General features: G+C 52.7%; 1 protein-coding gene across 2 annotated transcripts in view; it reads right to left on the bottom strand.

Moving 5' to 3' along the window:
- Positions 1–17,813, bottom strand: part of SYNPO2 (synaptopodin 2) — a 127,256-nt gene that overhangs the window by 9,309 nt on the left and 100,134 nt on the right. For both annotated transcript variants that reach the window (XM_081134108.1, XM_081134109.1), the window contains 2 exons: positions 16,684–17,489; positions 12,199–14,306 (listed from right to left, as the gene is read on the bottom strand). In XM_081134108.1, the coding sequence (XP_080990234.1) occupies positions 12,199–14,306; positions 16,684–17,489 (2,914 nt within the window). The remainder of the gene's footprint in view (positions 1–12,198; positions 14,307–16,683; positions 17,490–17,813) is intronic.

The following is a 17,813-nucleotide window of genomic DNA, read 5'->3' as shown; positions in this document are numbered from 1 at the left end:
CGGGGAGCCCGGTCTTTGAGCGCTAGCTCTCCTGCGACTGAGCCTGGCACCATTTCCTCAGCTAACAAACCCCTGCTTTCTTGCCTGCAAACTCCGGTGTACGTCTGACTGGGTTTGACGCGTGCAGGTAAGGACCCCTTTAGTCTGGTAGCACAACTACACAACACGAGATAACGTTATTTCCCCCGGATGAGGAAAACACATTATGAGGAAAATGACTTATTTGATCTTGGCAACTGTTTTTTTTCTGTCCATTACATTTTTAAGCTGATTAAACAGACCCTTTGATTTATATCTGGAGCCCTAGGGAAAATGTTTAACCTCCTTTTCTTGGGAAAGTTTTAAGACTTATTGCTAAATCACATTTATGGTTCCTTTGTCAAAAACAGGGCCCCGGAAAGATATTTAAAATTAGGAACAGAAAATATAATTTTCCTCTGGGGACTCACCACCAGCTTGTCTCCTTAAGCACAGAGCAGGCAGGATTCTGCTGTAACTGCCTGTCATGACCCTGCCTACCTGGTAAATCTCATGTTAATGGCATCTTTCTTGTTTGAGGGAATTTACACAGACATGTCACGTATGTCATTTCATTTTAGAGGCACAGGAACACCATAAAGTAAGTGGGGTTTGAATGATTGTTTTTCTGGAATAGATAAAAGGACAGTGGGGATAGGGGGGACAGATTAAAGCAGAAAAGTAGATTAAAGCAATGATAGCCATGCAGTCGTGCCTTTCAAGTAAAATTGGGAACCTTAGAAACATCTATCACAAGTGTCCTGGGCACATTTCTTCAAAATAGGAAGCACTTACTTCACTTGAAAATACTGGGCACGCCCTGGCCGGGTGGCTCAGTCGGTTGGAGCGTTACCCTGACACGCCGATGTTGCAGGTTGGATCCCCAGCCAGGGCACATACGGGAAGCAGCAGATGACGCAGGGGTAGGTGGAACAACAAACTGGCGTTTCTCTCTCAAATCAATCAATAAATTAAAAATGTTAAAAATATATATAAAAAGAAAAGAAAATATAGGAGGGACCCCTTTGTAACCTATAGGAAGGTCTATCCACTGTGTTGCACACCTGAAACTAATGCAAAATAGTGTTGAATGCAAAGTGTAATAAATACAAAACTAAGCAGCTTTAAAAAACAGCCTGCAAAGGGAACATGGAAGTGGCCTGGTCGGCAGCCTGCGCCTTCCATCGCGGCCGCGTCAGGGCCCGTCCCGAGCGTCGCCTGCGCCTCTGATCACGAAGGCGGGGCTCCAGCTCAGGCTCCTGGGCCCATGTAGACAATGGCAATTCTGTGCCATGAAAACAGGAAGAAAGGACGTACTGCTCCCAGACGTGTCTGTGATCCCACTAATGGCTCAAGGGGATCTCTCCCGAGGTATTAGGGTGCCTGTGTAATTATCAGACTTTTAAAACTTGAGAGCGAGTATTTCGCCCTTGGCACGGGCTGTTATCACTGCTTTCCTGCCGGCCAGCTTTCTCAGCTCCCACGGAACAGCGGCGTGTCTTTCTGGGGCACATCACTGCTCGTTAGCACCACAGCGAATGTTGTTACGTGGGCCCCGCAATTACTCAAAAGGCCTCAGTCCTATTCCCCTGACCACTCCTCGCTCCCAACTTCACTTCATGTTGATAGGATATTAGGTAGCTACTGATTGTCCAATTGCTCAACAATCTTTTCCATGCTCAGCATTGATTCATTCAAACACAGGGGTGACTTAGAAGCCTGTGTATCAGCCACAAACACTTCACTAAGCCTCTCGGCCACCTTACACGTAAAGCCTCGGCCTAAGATAAGAGACATTCCCAGGAGAGGTAACCGTGTAGGCTTCAAATACACGTTCTAGAGAAGGGAGACTCGGTAATGTTATGTCTGCAGCCACCTGTTAAAAACACACAGGCTGGGGAAGGATAGAAAAAGAAATGCCTAGAGCTTATTCCAATGGTCACTGACCACCTAGACTCACACGTGTGGTGACCTAGGCTGACCATCTGGACTCACACCCGTGGTGACCTAGGCTGACCACCTGGACTCACACCCGTGGTGACCTAGGCTACATTTTTGCTGTGTGTTTTACCTGGGAGGCATGTCATCTCCCAGTTCTTTCATTGAAAGGGCCTGAAGGAGAATCTCGTACAATTTATCACAGAGGGTCAGATAGTCCCAGATGAAATGCAACTTTGATGTTACAACTAGTTGCTAAATTCAGGTCAGTCTAGACCAGTACATTTTTAAAATTTTTTTGCAAAAATAGGAAGTCTAGCTGAGAGAAAATGAAGTCTGACAATGTAGTGTATCCCCGTGATACACGGATAAACATTTACGCACCGTTCCCAAGAAAGGGTTTTGACTCTGAGTGTGGTTGACAGTGCTGGGTAGGATATTACAGTTTCCAAACAAAGCAAAATGACAACAAAGCTGGCTGAACAGTGACAGCAAAGAACATAATTACTGGGTGGTTCTTCTTTGTAAAAAATTACTTCCTGTGTAATTGCACAATTAGTGTGACATAACTTTATAAAATAGAACGTGCATTTGACAGCAAAGGATGGAGAGCCAGTGATTCAGGAGAATTACGGGAGAAGCTTCTAGAAGTTCTGCTTCACAGCATGTCAAGCCCATTTCCCACCACACTCCAGGGCGCCTGATGGTGTCCTGGGACCAGAGGTCCCTCTGAGGCCCAGAACAGGCCCTCTCAGGAGTACTTGTGTTTCAGGCACAGTCGGGGCATTAAAGCCGCGCTGCAGACAGGAACCCAGAGCACACCCTTCTGATCATGGCCTCAAGCAAAGCGCTGACTCTCTCCCGCCTAAGCTCGGCTTTTCTCGCATTGGTCAAGGGACGTATTTCATTTTAAGGTATTTTTCAAACATCCTGAAATTAGAGTGGTAAAAAATAAACACATTTTGTCCTGTTGGGTTTTAAACTAACCCATGTTTTTAAAAGGTATTGAACTAAATCAAAATACAAGATTTTGGAACCCGAATGTTTCCTAGAAGATACTCATACAGAACATTATAAAAATCCTAGGAGAGGGGACTTAGAGGCCCTCGGTGGAGCGTCCTGTGGTACCAGAGCTCCTTTCACACCTGCGCGGGGTGGCACGGGCATGGCAGTGGGGACAGCACAGGCTCCGCCGCACCTGCGGGCATCTGCCGCCTTACCAGCTGGGCGACTGTGGGCAATTTTCTTAAGCTCTCTGAGCTTTAGTTTCCTTATCAGTTAAGAAAAAATGAGGATAATTTCCACCAAATAAGGTGGTCGTGAGATTTCGCTTCAGGACGCGTGTTCAAGCCTTTAACCCACCGCGTCCAGCACGCAGGGCGGGCGAGTCCTCCAGCTCTCCCCGCGGCGTGAGGTTCCCTTCAGTCCCGCTGAAACTGACGGTCTTGCAGTTCCGTTCATTTCCTCTAATTCCTTCTTTTTCACCAGCAGAGACCTTTCCCCTCTCATCCTCAAATATCCAAAGACCTCCTTGTGGTCCTTTCTCCCCGCACTGGGCAGTGCACGCACGTGTGTCTCAGGCACAGGGCCCCCAGGCAAGTCACGGCCCCTTTTGTTTCGGAAATAAACTTCAGTGCATCAAAGGCCTGGAAACAACACTCCCACTGGGCTCAAAGCGGCCCCTCCGGGGGTACACCCCGCCCTCGTCCCACACCCTCTGGCTCCGCCCGCCGGTGCACCCCCTCATTCCATCTCCTTGCTCTTAAGATTCAAAGAAAATATTGGGCTCCTTTCCTGTGATCCATGAAGCGCATGAGCTTCCTTTTTGTTCTGCAGATTCTACAATCATATCTGTTTTCATTTTCAAAAGCAGATTAGCATTCAATGTGCTTCAACATTCTCCTTCAGCCTACATCCCACAATAGGAACGCTTTGATCCCTGCCGGAGAGATTTAAGTTACTTATTATTAAGAACATTTGTGATGGGAGATAACAGACTCTATTGCCCTCCCGCCAAGGGAAGCCATGAATCCCGTTCCCAGAGATAAGGAACTTGGTGCAATCCCTCCTCTGGATGACAAAATTGTATCATTCTGTCCCTAGAAATACTTGTCCCCTGCCTGGATGAGCAGCAGGGGGTCCGGCGAAGTCACATCTGAAGGCCTTTATTCTTCTGTTTAAGAAATAAATGAGAAACAATGTTCTGTTCAAACTCTGCGTGGAGGCTTAGGAGGGAGGCCGGGAAGCCGCTCCTGGGCCGGGGCAGCATTTGCTGCCATCTGCGGGATGCTGGGAGAAACGCCGCCCTTGGCCCTCGGGCTCCCTCAGCTCAGCGGTTGATGGAGGAGCTTTCCCAAGTCTGCTTCCCCAAGCCAGGGTGAACTGGAAAACTACTTACGGGCTTAAAGAATGAAGGTGACTTAAGAAAAGTGTTTTTCAAAACGTGGTTCACAGCCTGTCAGCATCAGAATCACCAGGGTGTAGATTACAGAAATGAATTCCTGGGCTCCACCCAGCCCGACTAAATCCGAATTCTAAGGTGGGGCCGGAGAATCCTAACATTTCCCGGGAACACAAGTTGGGCAATTGTGTTGGAACGCTGTGAAGGCGCTCGGGTGCGAGAGCTACAGTCTGTGCCGCAGGAAGTCAGGGTAGTTGGTGAATTCAAGTGTAAAATTAAAATCAAAATCAAAAGCTCTAAGTGACATATTTTGCTTTGCTCTTTATTTCAGTAACACCATCCAAAATGGGTTGTGACATTCTACTGGTTATTTCATAATGTAGAATTCAAACCCTAGTTAGCCTCTTTTGGGTTTATGTGAAAAATTACGGTTGGCACTATCTGACAAGTACTGACAAGCAGTCTTGGGGCCGGACCATCAGTAAACTCTGTGTGATTAGAAAAAAAGGAAACCCTAATTGTGGAAGGGCAGGCATGACGCTTTAAATCAGCACCTCATGTCAGTCCAGCCTATTTCTTACTGACATTTTAGCTTTAGACTCACAGGGGTGGGGAACCTTTTTTCTGCCAAGGGCCAGTTGGATATTTATAACATCATTCGAGGGCCATACAAAATTACCAACTTAAAAATTAGCTATGAAAAAGGCTCCTAGGTTTATTGGATTTCGAGTCCCACATGTGGTTGCGTTGGCAGGGCCAGACCAAATGATTTCAAGGGCTGCCCACAAGCCGGATGTTCCCCACCCCTACTTTAGAGGATGATTTTGTGAATATTTTTTTAAAAATCATCTGAGACAAGCTAGCTAGGAGAAAAAAGAACAAGGGGTACACGATGCAAATAAGAGACCTACTTGTTTTTTTACTTTTAAAGAAAAAATGTGAGTAAATGTCACAAAAGGAAAGCGGAATGAAATCAATTTAATTGTATTTGAAATAAAAGCCATTTTGGAATCGGGCCGTTTCTCAGAATCTCAGCTTGTTTTGCTTTTTTCTCTTCAAGATCAGTCCTGACTTCTGCTTCTGACTCAGAGGATTCTAGAGGTTCCAGAAAACCCACAAACATCCCCCCGGGGTTTGAAAGGCGGCTGGAATTTTGGGTTCCTCCCTCCGCCAGCCACTCGGCTTCCGAGAACTGCTTTTCCTCGCCGGCCGGGACGCTGGGGCTTTGCTCCCGGCAGACCCAGGTTTCACCCCCTCTGCTTTTGGAAACCGATCCTGCTTCTGGGGCAAGGGGATCAATTACCCTGCAGAGGCCGGGTTGCTGACCCTTTGTCCCGGGACAGGGGTGGAGAGGGAGAGGAGCAGCTGCCTGCTGCGGCTGTCAGGGCCCGGCTGCCGGGCCTGAGGCGGGCGGCCCGGGACGGCCCGCCAACTGCCCCACTTTCCGTGGGAGAGGCCTCTTTAAGCCTCCACCCTCCTTCTGAGAATATATTTAACTTAACAGCGTGTCCTGTGAGGGTTCCCTTTACACTGCCAAGGGCACCTCACTTGTTCGAGTTCACGCTGGCACTTTGAATTGAGCACAGCTGACCTTGGGTTTCTGTTTAAAAAATACTGAACCCATGGTTTTTAATCCTGGTCTCATCTTTGAAAACCACTCCAACAATGAAACGCCCGAGCAGATGAAGAGACAACTTGGCAGCAGGCTGAGCAGAGAGGAGTAGGGACAGGGACCGCTTCCCAGGGGACGAGGCGACACGCCGCTCTGCTCCCCAGTTCAGTCGTGTGGTCGCCCCTCCTGGGCTCCCCATCAGCAGGGAACACGGAGAACCTGTCTCGCCGCTGCGTGTTTCTCCTGGGGAGTTTCCAGTTACTTCTGTAACTGGCACCTCTCCCCTCTCCTGGCTCAGGAGCATCACCTCTTCCTCCCGAAACAATGCAAGAGCCGGGGCACCCGCAGCTGCTTCTTCCAGGGCGGTTTTCCCCGCTCTCGGGGCGCCGCCTTCACCAGCAGCCGCAGGACGCAGCGGGGCCTCCCTGAAGCCTCTCCGCACGGCCCGAGACCTGTGCACACGGAGCGGGCTCTTGGCAAAGAGTGTAGGGGGCGCCCCATGGTCGGGTCTCGGGGCGTCCGGGTCCAGTGGGGCCAGGGACACCCTGCGGCGGGTGCTACAGGGAGAGCACAGGCGTGGTGTCTGATCTCCGGGTCCAACTCCGGCCCCTGCTGATAACGCTCAGTGATTGTCGGAGAAGCTGCATTAGGTGCCTGGTCTGTGAAAGGGGACAGTCACGGCTTCCCTTTCAGGGTGACGCTGAGGAGGGAATGAACCCCCAGGGCAACTGGTCTCGAGGGCAGGTCCAGACTGAGTGTGGGCCACTGTGGAACACCGTGAGTCAGCCTCTGTGCCTCAGAATCCCACCTGTGATCCGTTCCCGGGGTCACATGGTACTTATCCCCTGGGGACGACTGGTTACAAGAGGTGGCAGGGCCGGGGAGGGAGGCGCTGTGAAGGGAGCCTAAAGGTACAGATTTCAGTGATAAAATAAATAAGTCCTGGTCCGTAATCTACGCATGGTGACTACAGTTAATAATACTGTGTATTTTTCACAAGAAAAAATCTGTGTGAGGTGAGGGATGTTAACAAGACTTACTGTGTGGTGGTTTCACAGCATATACATGAGTCATTATGTGCACACCTGAAACGGTTACATGTCCATTATAGTCAATAAAAAGAGAGATCATCTGTGAAAGATACCCAGTGCAGTCCAGAGCCTACAGTTCATGCTCAGTTAACGGTGGCTATTGTCATAACTCAGATAAAGTATTCAATGCAGCTCGGGCAGATCGTGGGAATTTAATGCCAGCCCCCCCATGTCACCTGGCTTAGATCTCAGTGCTGGACTCAGGGCCTCTGGTGGCCTTGGAAATAGATTCCACCAAATGAGTAGATGGAAGATTCCCTGACCTCTGCAATGCCTCCCAAAGAAAACCCAAAACCAACCATTTGCTTTTTGCTATTTACTCTCTCAGTGTTTCCCTAGACTGCATTTCTTCCCCACTCAGACCCAGAGGCAATCCTTTGTGGGGTTTTCTATGAACAAACCACTAGTAGTTGTCATGAGGCCCGAGCAGTGAGGCTGTGAGCAGGTGTCTCTGAGGTGTGTCTGAATGTCATCGCTAGTGTGGCACTGTCACCATCAGGTGGAGGGAGGAAGGTAGGCTGCAAAGTCAGTCCTTGCGATTGTTTTTATTAGGGACCCTGAATGTATATTTCGCCAGTCATAAAGCACACGGAATTTAGATCAACATGCCAAGAATGAGGTAAACATTTAGAACCGAAAAAAAAAAGAAAATTTAAGGAAGTCTATGTATCAGTAAGAAAAAGTTACTTAAACTATAGGACCTTGTGGGAGCCTAACTTTCTTTATACGTGAGATATACTGTATTAGCTGGCCAGCCTTTGAGAAATGTCAGACAAGATTTGGTATTAAATTTTTAAATTAAATTTCTCTACATTTGGTTGCCTTTGAGTAGTAAGTTCTGTGATTTCAAAGTGCCAAATGGTAAGTTAGTGTACAAATACACAGACCATGGAGACATGAATTTTTTTAAATGTAAGAAACTGGCTGTCCCTGAGAACATGGAGGTCTCGGTGGCTCTGATTGGGCCCTCCAGAAGGCTGGCTTTATGGTCCTAATGCTCCACAGGACGGCCCATGTTTTTATACTTTAAACAGTTAAGTCGTAAAGGCAGAAACGGAGACGGGCCTCTGCTGGCAGCTCTGCCTGGAGTCTGGGTCCTGTGGGAACCTCTGGCTGGCCTGCTGGGCCCCCGCCAGCTCTGGTGGGAAATCTAGAGAACTCAGTGCTTCGTGTTCCCAGAAGACTCGCCACCGACCTCAGCGGCACTGCTGTTACATGAGTCTCTGTGTCCCCCAGAGTCCATGATAAGGGGACAGGGGCCCAGCCAGGGTCAGCGTCTCTGGGAATATAGTGTGGGTCTCAGAATTCACATACTTTTCTCATGAACTTTTAACAACTTTTAAAACAAACTTTCAAAAGGGAACAAGCTCACAGCCCAGGGCTTCCCTCTGGAAGCATCGTGAGCATTTAGCTTTTCAGAAAACAATCACTTCTTGGTGACTGTCACCTGCCTGACCAGGGGTCCCAGGGCTGCTGGAGAGCAGGTGCACTGGCAGGTCCCCAAGTCAGAACCCAGCAGAGCCTTCCATAAAACATATTCTCATGGGGAAGACGAAACTCAGACTCTCACGGCTGTGTCTCGGGTGTCACTGTGAAAGAAAGTACCCAAGTCAAGTGCTCGGGATGCCTGTCACTGCAAAGCGACCTCCAAGGATCGCTGAGTACCAAACCAGGACAGGGGTCCCCCCTTCAATGTAGACCCCTGGGTTCCCACATCTCAGATGTGACTTGTCTCCTGGCCAGATGTCAGGTTGCAGAGTGGGCCCAATGTCCACAAAGCCCACCCACTTCTGGAAGGGGGTCTGCACTCTCCAGACCCGTGGCAGAGCCCCCGCTTACAACTGTCTTTCACTCAGTCGGTGTCCTACAGTTAAAGTGAGTTCCTTCTTGTGGCGGTTAAGTGAGATACATGTTATCATGAACAATCTAGATATATTTTAAAGTACAAGCCTTCACATGCTCAAGAATGACAACCCAAATGTGTGTTATAAAACATATTCCTAAATATATAGTTTATACTAGCAATCAACAGTCAAAATGCAGGAACGGTGCGTTTTTTCCTCTCTCAAAACAAAGTGTGTCTAGTATTGAAATATTAGAAACAAAACTGTAAACGTTCTAAGATCAAAGTGGCAGCAATCAGCTCCCTGCCTCACAGCTGTCCTCCTACAAGACCAGAGCCCCTGGGGTGGCTCAGCACCCTGCACTGGCTGGAAGAGGGGTGTGAGCAGTTGTTAGGGGGAAGCTCATGGAGAGAGGTTTGCTTAGGGTCCTGCGGTGAGTCAGGGCCTGTGGTTACCTTTTGTTGATGTTCCGGTGCCTGTAAACCGTGCAGTGGGTTCCCTGGGGTGAGGCTCACAGGCACCTAACCCAACCCAGGTGCCCAGTTCACCAGCAGTGCGATTGTGCTGATGGTGAAACCTGGCTTCACGGGTGCTTTGCCTGGACACTCAGCTAACAGCAGACCAGGGAAGAGGAAAGGTGCTGAAACTAAATGAAAACTGCCTCCTCGAGCCCCACAGCCAGCCAACGCAGCCCACACCTGCGGCCCAACAAAGCCAGCACCACCAGGTTGCAAAGGGAGCCCAGGGGGAGGGAAGCTGGGCCCCTGAGTCCTAAGTGTCCCACCTGCCCCGCTGAGGTCATTGCCACAGCTCCCACCAAAAGGTGGCGATGCAGTTTCCTGTACAGGCAAATTCCAGGGCCCTGTGGGGAGAAAAGGCAGAGGACGTCTCTTGCTCCAGGGAGTAGGCTTGGGCCCTCTCCCTCCCTGTGCCCACCCCACAGGGCGAGGTGAGGCCTCCTCCACAGGTGTGGCTGTGTGATCAGGATGACACGATGCTCCCTGGTCCCAGTGAAAAGCTTGGCTGCTCTGCCCACATGCCTGGCGTGTGCCTTAGCAGCTCTCTGGGGACCCATGACAGTCTCAGTCATGTTCCTTGTGTCGCTAGTCATGAACCCCAAGAAGAGCTCTGCTAAGACCACCACCTGTCCAACAGGGAGTGGACTGAAAATACTTCTCTGTCTGCAAACCGTAGGCCGCTGGACAACGGGGAAGACTTCTGGCTGTCACCGACCCGGCTACTTTTGAACGGATGATCTAAGCCGATACCGTGGGCTCCAGATCCTCCCCCTGACCCATGTCGTTCTCTGAATGCTATGTAAAGAATGCAAAGGGACAGAACTGCTCTCTCCCCTGCTTGACCCCAAGAGGCCTTTTTCGGTTGTTCAATTAGGAAAGAATGCAAAACGCACAGCATTCTACAGGCTTCCTTTGCAGCGGAGATTACAGACAATAGCGTTAGGCAGTGGGCAGGTTGCTTCTTCCTTCATCCCCTATTCATCTGCTAACTGATTCCCCAAAAAGGCGAAGGCGAGCCCCAGCTGCTTTCCATGCATGCAACCTCAAGGCAAGCTGCCCCCGGCCAGGGAAGCTTTCCCCTACGAGGGCAGGAGACCGAGCCCCACTGCTCTGTGGCTTAGTGCTCTCTGTGTGCTCCGCCTTAGACGTACCCAAGGCTGGGAGACATGGACATGCTCGCCAAAAGGAAAAGTAGACGTCTGGGGAGCCAGGCAAGAGAAACATCAGAGAAATGGCACAGGTCAGAACAGCTCACAGAGGGAAGATTCTTAAAAAACGTACATGAACAGATAAAGAAGAAAGTAATGTTTTAATCAGATGGTGAAAACAGAGCAGAGGGACAGTGACAGCAGAGAGAACAGGAGCACAGGTGTTTTCGGGGGCTCCTACGGTGCACCGTCCCCTGTGCCGGGCACGCTCTTGTGAGCTGTCTCTAAGCACAGCTCCTGCAGGGAGTAGGTGGTTTTTCCCCGGGGCTGTCAGAAACGCTTTGTGATTCTCTACGCGAATTCACGTTGAATAGTTTCCAGCATTGCTCAGACTCGGACTTAAAATAGATATGAGCCAGGTCTCCGGGTCCCTGTCAGTGGCCTGGCCAGCGTCCTAGCCAGCTGGGTGACGGACAGCATGGTCTGTGACCAATCCCACTCACCGGGTAACCTTGCGTGCCTCCTCCGGGGCCGTCAAAGATAAATCATAAAGTGAAGGTGAGAGATTAGAACTGCAAGGAACAGTGGGAGAAGCAGTTGTCGGAAAGCAAAACAAACACAAGGAAAAAAATCTGTGAGGTCCCTGGGAAATGGTGCTAATCGCTGCGTGAGCTCACCCTCCGGCCTCCACGCGCTGGGTTCCCGCTGCTCCCCAGCAGCCTGGGACAGGAACCCTTCTCTCTCCAATCCTGTGGTCTCCGGGAAGACGACTGTCGCATGGACCTTTATCTGCAGCCCGCCCATCCTCCTACCTTCCTCCACACCCACCTCCGCCCGGGAAAGCCAGCTGTGCTTCCCGGGCACCCGGAGATGTGCTCGCTTAGTCTCCTGAGTAACGGGGGCGACGGGAACCACTGTCTAAGGTCAGCGTCCTTCGCCTGCATCCCGTTTACTTTAAAGATGCCTCCTGAAGTGGGTCCGTCTGTGTCAGACATCTGGCAAGGAATCAAACACATCTCAAGTGCTCAGTAATCATCAATACCCTCTCTCAGCCCCCTAACTAGCCATGTACCTGCCGACAGTCCCCAGGCGCCTTCTCTGCAGTGTCACCCAGGTGGCTGAGGTGGAGACCGGAGCCGATCCCTATCCTCAATAAATTTCTCACCCCTTAACACTAGTAATAGAGAGAAATCACTACTTAAAAGGAACCTCAGTCTATGCGCGTCATGTATGCTTGTGACTTTGAACCCTCTGCCCCAGGAGCACGGGCTGGGCCCTGACGTTTGACAACGCCGATCACTGCCTGTCTCGCTAACGCATGAACCCTAAAAAGTACCTGCTTACTTAATATCATGGCACATGTCTCTTTGGGGTGTCCTGGATTTTTTTTTTTAAGTTCGCAAGGAAGATAAATAGGGCTGAAGTCAATCTGAGTTAGATTGTGGACTCACTGACAATACCATGCTCCTTGGACCCACACTGGGAGGTGGCATCTGAAATTAAGTAGGTGGAGGGCTTGCTAAGCACTCGCGGGGACTCAAGTAACACTGCAAACAATTGGCTTCAAGCAAAGTGGGCGCCCGGCTTCCGCTACAAGGTTACCCTTCGGCGATCGAGGGTTTCCACACCTGCGCTGTGACACCACTCTTCTTGGCGGAGAACTTGGGCCTTGGTGCCACAAAATAGGAGGCGGAGGCCGATTCCTGCTTTGGAGAGCTGGGGACACCCGTGGGCACTGGGGAGGCGCTGACGGGCGAGGCGGCCTCCGCGAAGAAGGCGGGCTGGGGGCCGCAGGCGGGCACCGAGTACACGGACGCGGCCCGCGCGCCCGCGGGCGAGCTGGCACCCACGGCCCGGGGCGGCGGGGCGCGCGGGGCGGCCGGGGCGACGCTGACCTTGGCGGCCGGCCTCTGGGGGAGGCCAGCCTTCGCGTCTGGAGGCTGGAAAGTGAACAAGGAGGCGTTTAGCTGGTAGGGTTGGTGCTTCATGACATCCAGGGCGTTGAGCGGCTTCTTGCCCTTCTTGCTGGCTTTGGAGGCCTGTGCGGCCGGCGGCTGGGACTTGACGGCAGCCAGGGGGTAGGAGGGCGAGAGGATGGGGTTGTAGGCCACGGGCGGCGGGGCTCGCACGTTGGGGGAGTACTTCCAGCCGGCGGGGAGCGACGGCGTGGGGGACTGGGCGCGCGCGGCGCGGGCCTGCACGGAGTCCGCGTCCACCACGTACTTCTCCATGCGCGACTGCCGCTTGGCGAAGAGCTGGGCGCCCCTGCCCTGCATCCCCGGGAGCTCGCCGGGCCGCCCCGCCGCGCCCCCGAGCGCGGCGCTCCCCGCGGGCGCGGCCGCGGGCTTGGCTGCGTGGTTCGCACCGGCCCCGGCCGCCTGGGGGGCTCTGCAGGGCCCCCCCGCGGGAAGGGAGCCGGCGGGCCGCGCGGGCGGGCAGGACGGCGGGGCGGTTTTGAGGGACGACGCCACGGAGCCCTGCGGCGGTGTGGCCGCGGGGAAGGCCGGGGGGTGGGCTGGGGCCACGCCGGGCGACCAGGCGGGAGGCACGGGGGACACGGGCGTGGCCGGCTGGGAGGCCGCCCTGACGGCGGGTTTGGGAGCCACGGGCGGGGGCGTCTTCTGCTTGGCCGACGCGCCCTGCATGAAGTTGCAGGCCTCGGCCCCCAGGCTCAGGTAGTCCTCCTCGGGGCCCGAGTCGGCCCCGGCCCCCGCGCCCGCGCCGCGCCTGCCCTCCGCGTTCTGCAGCAGCGACAGGAGCTCGGGGTTCGGGCTCACTTTGGGCTCCTTAAAGGTGAACATGGGCTTGGTGGTGCTCCTGCGCTTGGCCTCCTGCAGGATGCCCGTCCTCTTGGCGGGCACCGCGATCCTCTCGTCCCGGGAGGCGATGCGCTCGGGGGACCAGGGCGCGGGCTGCGGCCACGGCGGCGGCTGCGAGGGGCTGGCCGGGGCCCCCGGGGGCGGCGTGACGGCCGAGTAGGGCGGCGGCGCGGGGAGGGCGGCCGCGGGGCTCGTCACGCGCGCTGGGGAGAGGGCGGCCGCGGGCTGGGCCGCGGGCCCCGGGAAGGGCCGGGCCGTCCTGTTCGTGGGCGCGGCCCGCGGGGCCTCCGCGCCGAAGCCGTTGTGCTGGGGCGCGGGGCCGGGGCCGGGGCTCACCTCGAGGTAGCTCCGGCTCACGGCGCCCTGGCCCGTCCCCGCGGCCTCCTGCGCCTGCCCGTGGGTGGCCGGGGCGCCTGGGCCGGCCGCCCCCTCCTCCCGCTGGGCCGAGATCTGGTCCATCCTCTCCCTCCTCCTGGCGAACATGAGGGCGCCCTTGCCCGAGGTGTCAGGCAGCATCTCCATCTTGTCCCCCGGGGTCGGCTTCTTCCCAACGTCCCCGAGCGCAGAGTCCCAGTTGAAGGTCAGGGCGCGCGCGCCGTCGTCGCCGTCGGACGGCAGCTCCTCGTCGGCGTCCGACTCGCTGGCGCCGCGCAGGGCGGCCTCGAACTCGGCCTCGCAGGCGCTGTCCCAGCCGGCGTCCTCGGGGTCCCCCGCGTCGCCCTGCGGCCGCAGCGCCCCGGTGCCGTAGCTGACCAGCGTGAACCTCCTGGCGCGCCGCCGCCGCCGCCTAAACATCAGCACCCCCCGCGAGCGCGCGAGCGGGCTGGGCGCGGCCGTCAGCAGCTGCGCGATGCTCCGGCATCGGGACTTGGCCTCCTGCTCGCGCCTCTCCGACAGGCTCTCGCTCCTCCGGAGCCCTGGGGGGACAGAGGCACACTCAGCGGGCTCCGCGCCCCCCCCCCCCGCCCCGCCGCCCGCGGCTCTGCTGACCCGGGGCCTCGGGGACGCGCCACGTCCCGGGACCTGCGCCCAGCCGTGCGCGGGCCCGAAACCTCAGCTACCCGGACGCAATTAAAGCTAATTAAAAAGGCAATGGTTCCTGGAAAGCAACTTCAGAACGTATCTTGTACTTCTCCGCTTAAAAAATAAAATGTTAACATAAAACTATTTCCAAGCATTTTTTAAAAAGCAGGGGTGGGGTGAGGGGGGCAAAAATGCTATTTAGTTTAATGTTTTAATGCAATGACTTTAAATATTCAAGTTTTCTCCTTTGTGTTTGTTTTCTTTCTGACTTTGACTTCCCTCCAGTCCTTCCAGCCATGGAGACTGAATTCCTATGAATGAGGGAAGCGAAGTGAGTAATTGGAGGTACTGAGTCATGATTAATAACTCAACATGCGATCAAACAGGATCAGACACGCGGTCGTGTGACGTCAGAAACTTCAGCTACAAGGGTGCCTACACAGATTTGTTTGTAATGTGTTGCTGTTTAGGAAATGTAATACAGCTTCAATTGCAGCAAGAATAAGTGCAAATCTTGGGGAAATTTAAAAATTATATGATTAGGGACCCTTTTAACGGTGGGTAAGAGCTGATTCGAAAATTAAATCATTTAAAATGAGAGCTTGACAGCTTTAAAATAAAAATTTAAATTTAAAATCTTATCATCGTTATAAAAAGAAATTGGTGGCAAATTAATGTATAGCATTAATTAATTATAATCCTGTATGCAGTCAGAATGAGCACGATTCACAAATAAGTTTTGAACACCTCAAAATAAATAGAAATTTCAGAAAAATGTTTTGAGTATTTTATGATTGAAAATTGGCTCTGCCCGGCAGGGCGTGGCTCAGCGGTTGAGCATCGACCTGGGATCCAGGCGATCGGGGTTCGATTCCCGGTCAGGGCACATGCCCGGGTTGTGGGCTCGATCAATGACTCTCTCATCATTGATGTTTCTATCTCTCTCTCTCTCTCCTTTCCTCTCTCTGAAATCAATAAAGATATATTAAAAAAGAAAAAAAAAAGAAAATTGGCTCTTTTGTACTAAAAAAAAATCAGATTTAATGGTTAATTTTTTAAAAAAAATAGAATCAGAGTAAGTAGTTTTATAACAAAGTTACAGATACTCACTGGTAATAAAATATTTTTCAGGGAAAACAAAGTGCATGGTCATCTAAATGTGCTTTTTTCCTGACTGCATTATTCAAGTTAGTATGAAATTGACAGTCGCAGTTGCACACCTGTCACTAACATCACTGCCAACATGCCAAGTATGTGAATCCGCCTTATTGCACTTGTTTAAAATCTATAAATGTGAAGATGCCCACAGATGCTTCAAGTATATGGAATGATTGACAGCACTTGCCAATGAAGCTACAAATGGTCATGCTAAAAATATGCTTTGAAAGGAGTGACAACAGGTTAGAAGACTTAATCTACTGCTTTGAATAACCGAGTGCATTACGGTCATGTCTCCCTCAGGCATCCCCTCAGCCTTCAGCTCCTAAGTGACATTCCGAAATGTGTGGAAAAAGGAAAGAAAATAGGAGTCATAAAACCTAACTGCCGTCTCAGCCTCATTCTTTCCCTAATCACTCCGCCGGGTAAAACGAGGCACTGGGAAGAGCCTTGACTTTAGACCCATTTTCTGCTGGGGGACATTTAAACGCTTCCACGTGGCCCTGGAGACTTGCCGGCTGTCCAGAGGTGGGTGAAACGCGCCGCAGTCTAGTGAAGACTTGCAAAACCGGCAGGATCATGTAGCTGCCGGCTCCCACATGTCCCTGTCCGTCAACCACTTCTGCAGGCGTCATCAAGCTGCACAACCGTTTGCTTCAAACGAGGACCTGCCTCTAAGATCAGCCGTGCAGCCCGCGCTTCACAGCGCCTCTGAGCAGCGGACTCGGGGTCCCTGACATTTAAACTCGAGAGCCCACACTGCTTCAGTGCTCTCATGTGCTGCGTTAACGTGAAATACGGCAACATGCTGAGACAAGTCAAAAAGCAACGGTAACAATGTCACTGTCTTTCACAGCGACTGTGCCTCTGGGGGTAGGAGAAAGTGCATGAAAAACACTTGACTCTGCTACAGAGTTCAAACTTACTGTTCCCAATTCAGAAACTGGTAGCGTCCCCAATTCCACTTTGTTATTTTGTGCATTAATAATTTTTTAAAAGCTAATGAGAGACATAAGAAAAAAATCTTTAAAAGAAAAAAACCACCCGTGCAGCCCAAGCAGCAGCAGAATGCCCAGGCCCCCAGCCCCTCAGCCGGCCCCCGGCGGGACTCACGTGCGTGGCGTGCTCTGTGCTTGTGAGGTCTGCTGTGATCTCTTTCCGAGCTCGGATCTTCCCCCTGCTCGGTGCCTTCTGATGAGACGGCAAAGGCTACCAGAGAAGGAGGTGCTTCTGACTGCCCTCCTTCCAGCCGGGAATCCACACCCCCCGCCCGCAGCCTGCACCCTCCCGCCTGCTGCCTGTCAGAGCAGTCCAGGACCACTTCCACTCGGGGCAGCCCCGCCGGCCCGGCGGCCGGCCCCTGGATCACTCTCAGCTCTTGGCCACTGCAGATCTGGATGATCTTGCTGGACTGCAGAGAAGGGTCCCCTTTCTCACTAGTGGGGACTGAATTTATGTGGACGGTCCCGCCGTGGTGTGAGTTAGGATCTGGGTCAGGACACTTAGATTTTTCAGTCCCCAGGAGAGCCACTGTGGGGGAACCAGTGCCCGTGTGTATGTCCTGTGACAGGGACAGTTGTAGCTCAACCACAGGGCCCGGCCAGCCCGAGTCTGCCTTCTCCCGTAAGACAACCTCCTCTGCTGAGTGTCCTCTTGTGGGGTCAGGCATGTGGGGAGCCTCAGGGTAGCTCAGGCCGGTTTCTTCTTTTTTGTTCCCAGAAAAATCAGGACCACTCCCTTGGTCCTCAGCGAGGGGGGCTCCACTCGCGATGAGGGTGAGGCGGGGCTCCCCTTCCTGGCTCTGTGCAGCCGGTCGGATCTGCAGGGTGGTGCTTTCCACATGCCCCTCGGGGGGGAGATGCTCATGGGTTTTGTTTTCGGTTTCAGAGACCAAAGTCTCACTTACTCCACTGGAAGGTCTGCACACAGAAAAATCATTGCAGACAGTTAGATCAGCGCGCCCCACCTGCCGAAGAGCTTCCCGACCCTTCTCGATGCCTCAGACACAGCAAGTCAGTGTCTCCTAAACGCCAGCTGCAGCGCATTCGGAAATGGAAACCGGCAACGTATTTCTATGATTTTTAAAGATCTTCCAAATAATTTTTTCCTTAAAGCGAGGCAAAAAGGCCCACAAGAGATCACAAAACCTAAATCCATCCTAAATTCAGCTTTTAATTTTTAAAAGGATGGGCTATAGATACATGGATACTCTTTAGCTATAGGTATTTGGTTGTTTTGTGTTT

The sequence above is a fragment of the Miniopterus schreibersii genome (assembly GCF_964146895.1).
Source record: "Miniopterus schreibersii genome assembly, chromosome: 4".
NCBI lineage: Eukaryota > Metazoa > Chordata > Mammalia > Chiroptera > Miniopteridae > Miniopterus > Miniopterus schreibersii.
The sequence above is the reverse complement of the archived record's forward strand: the minus strand, read 5'-3'. Positions and strand labels throughout refer to the sequence as shown.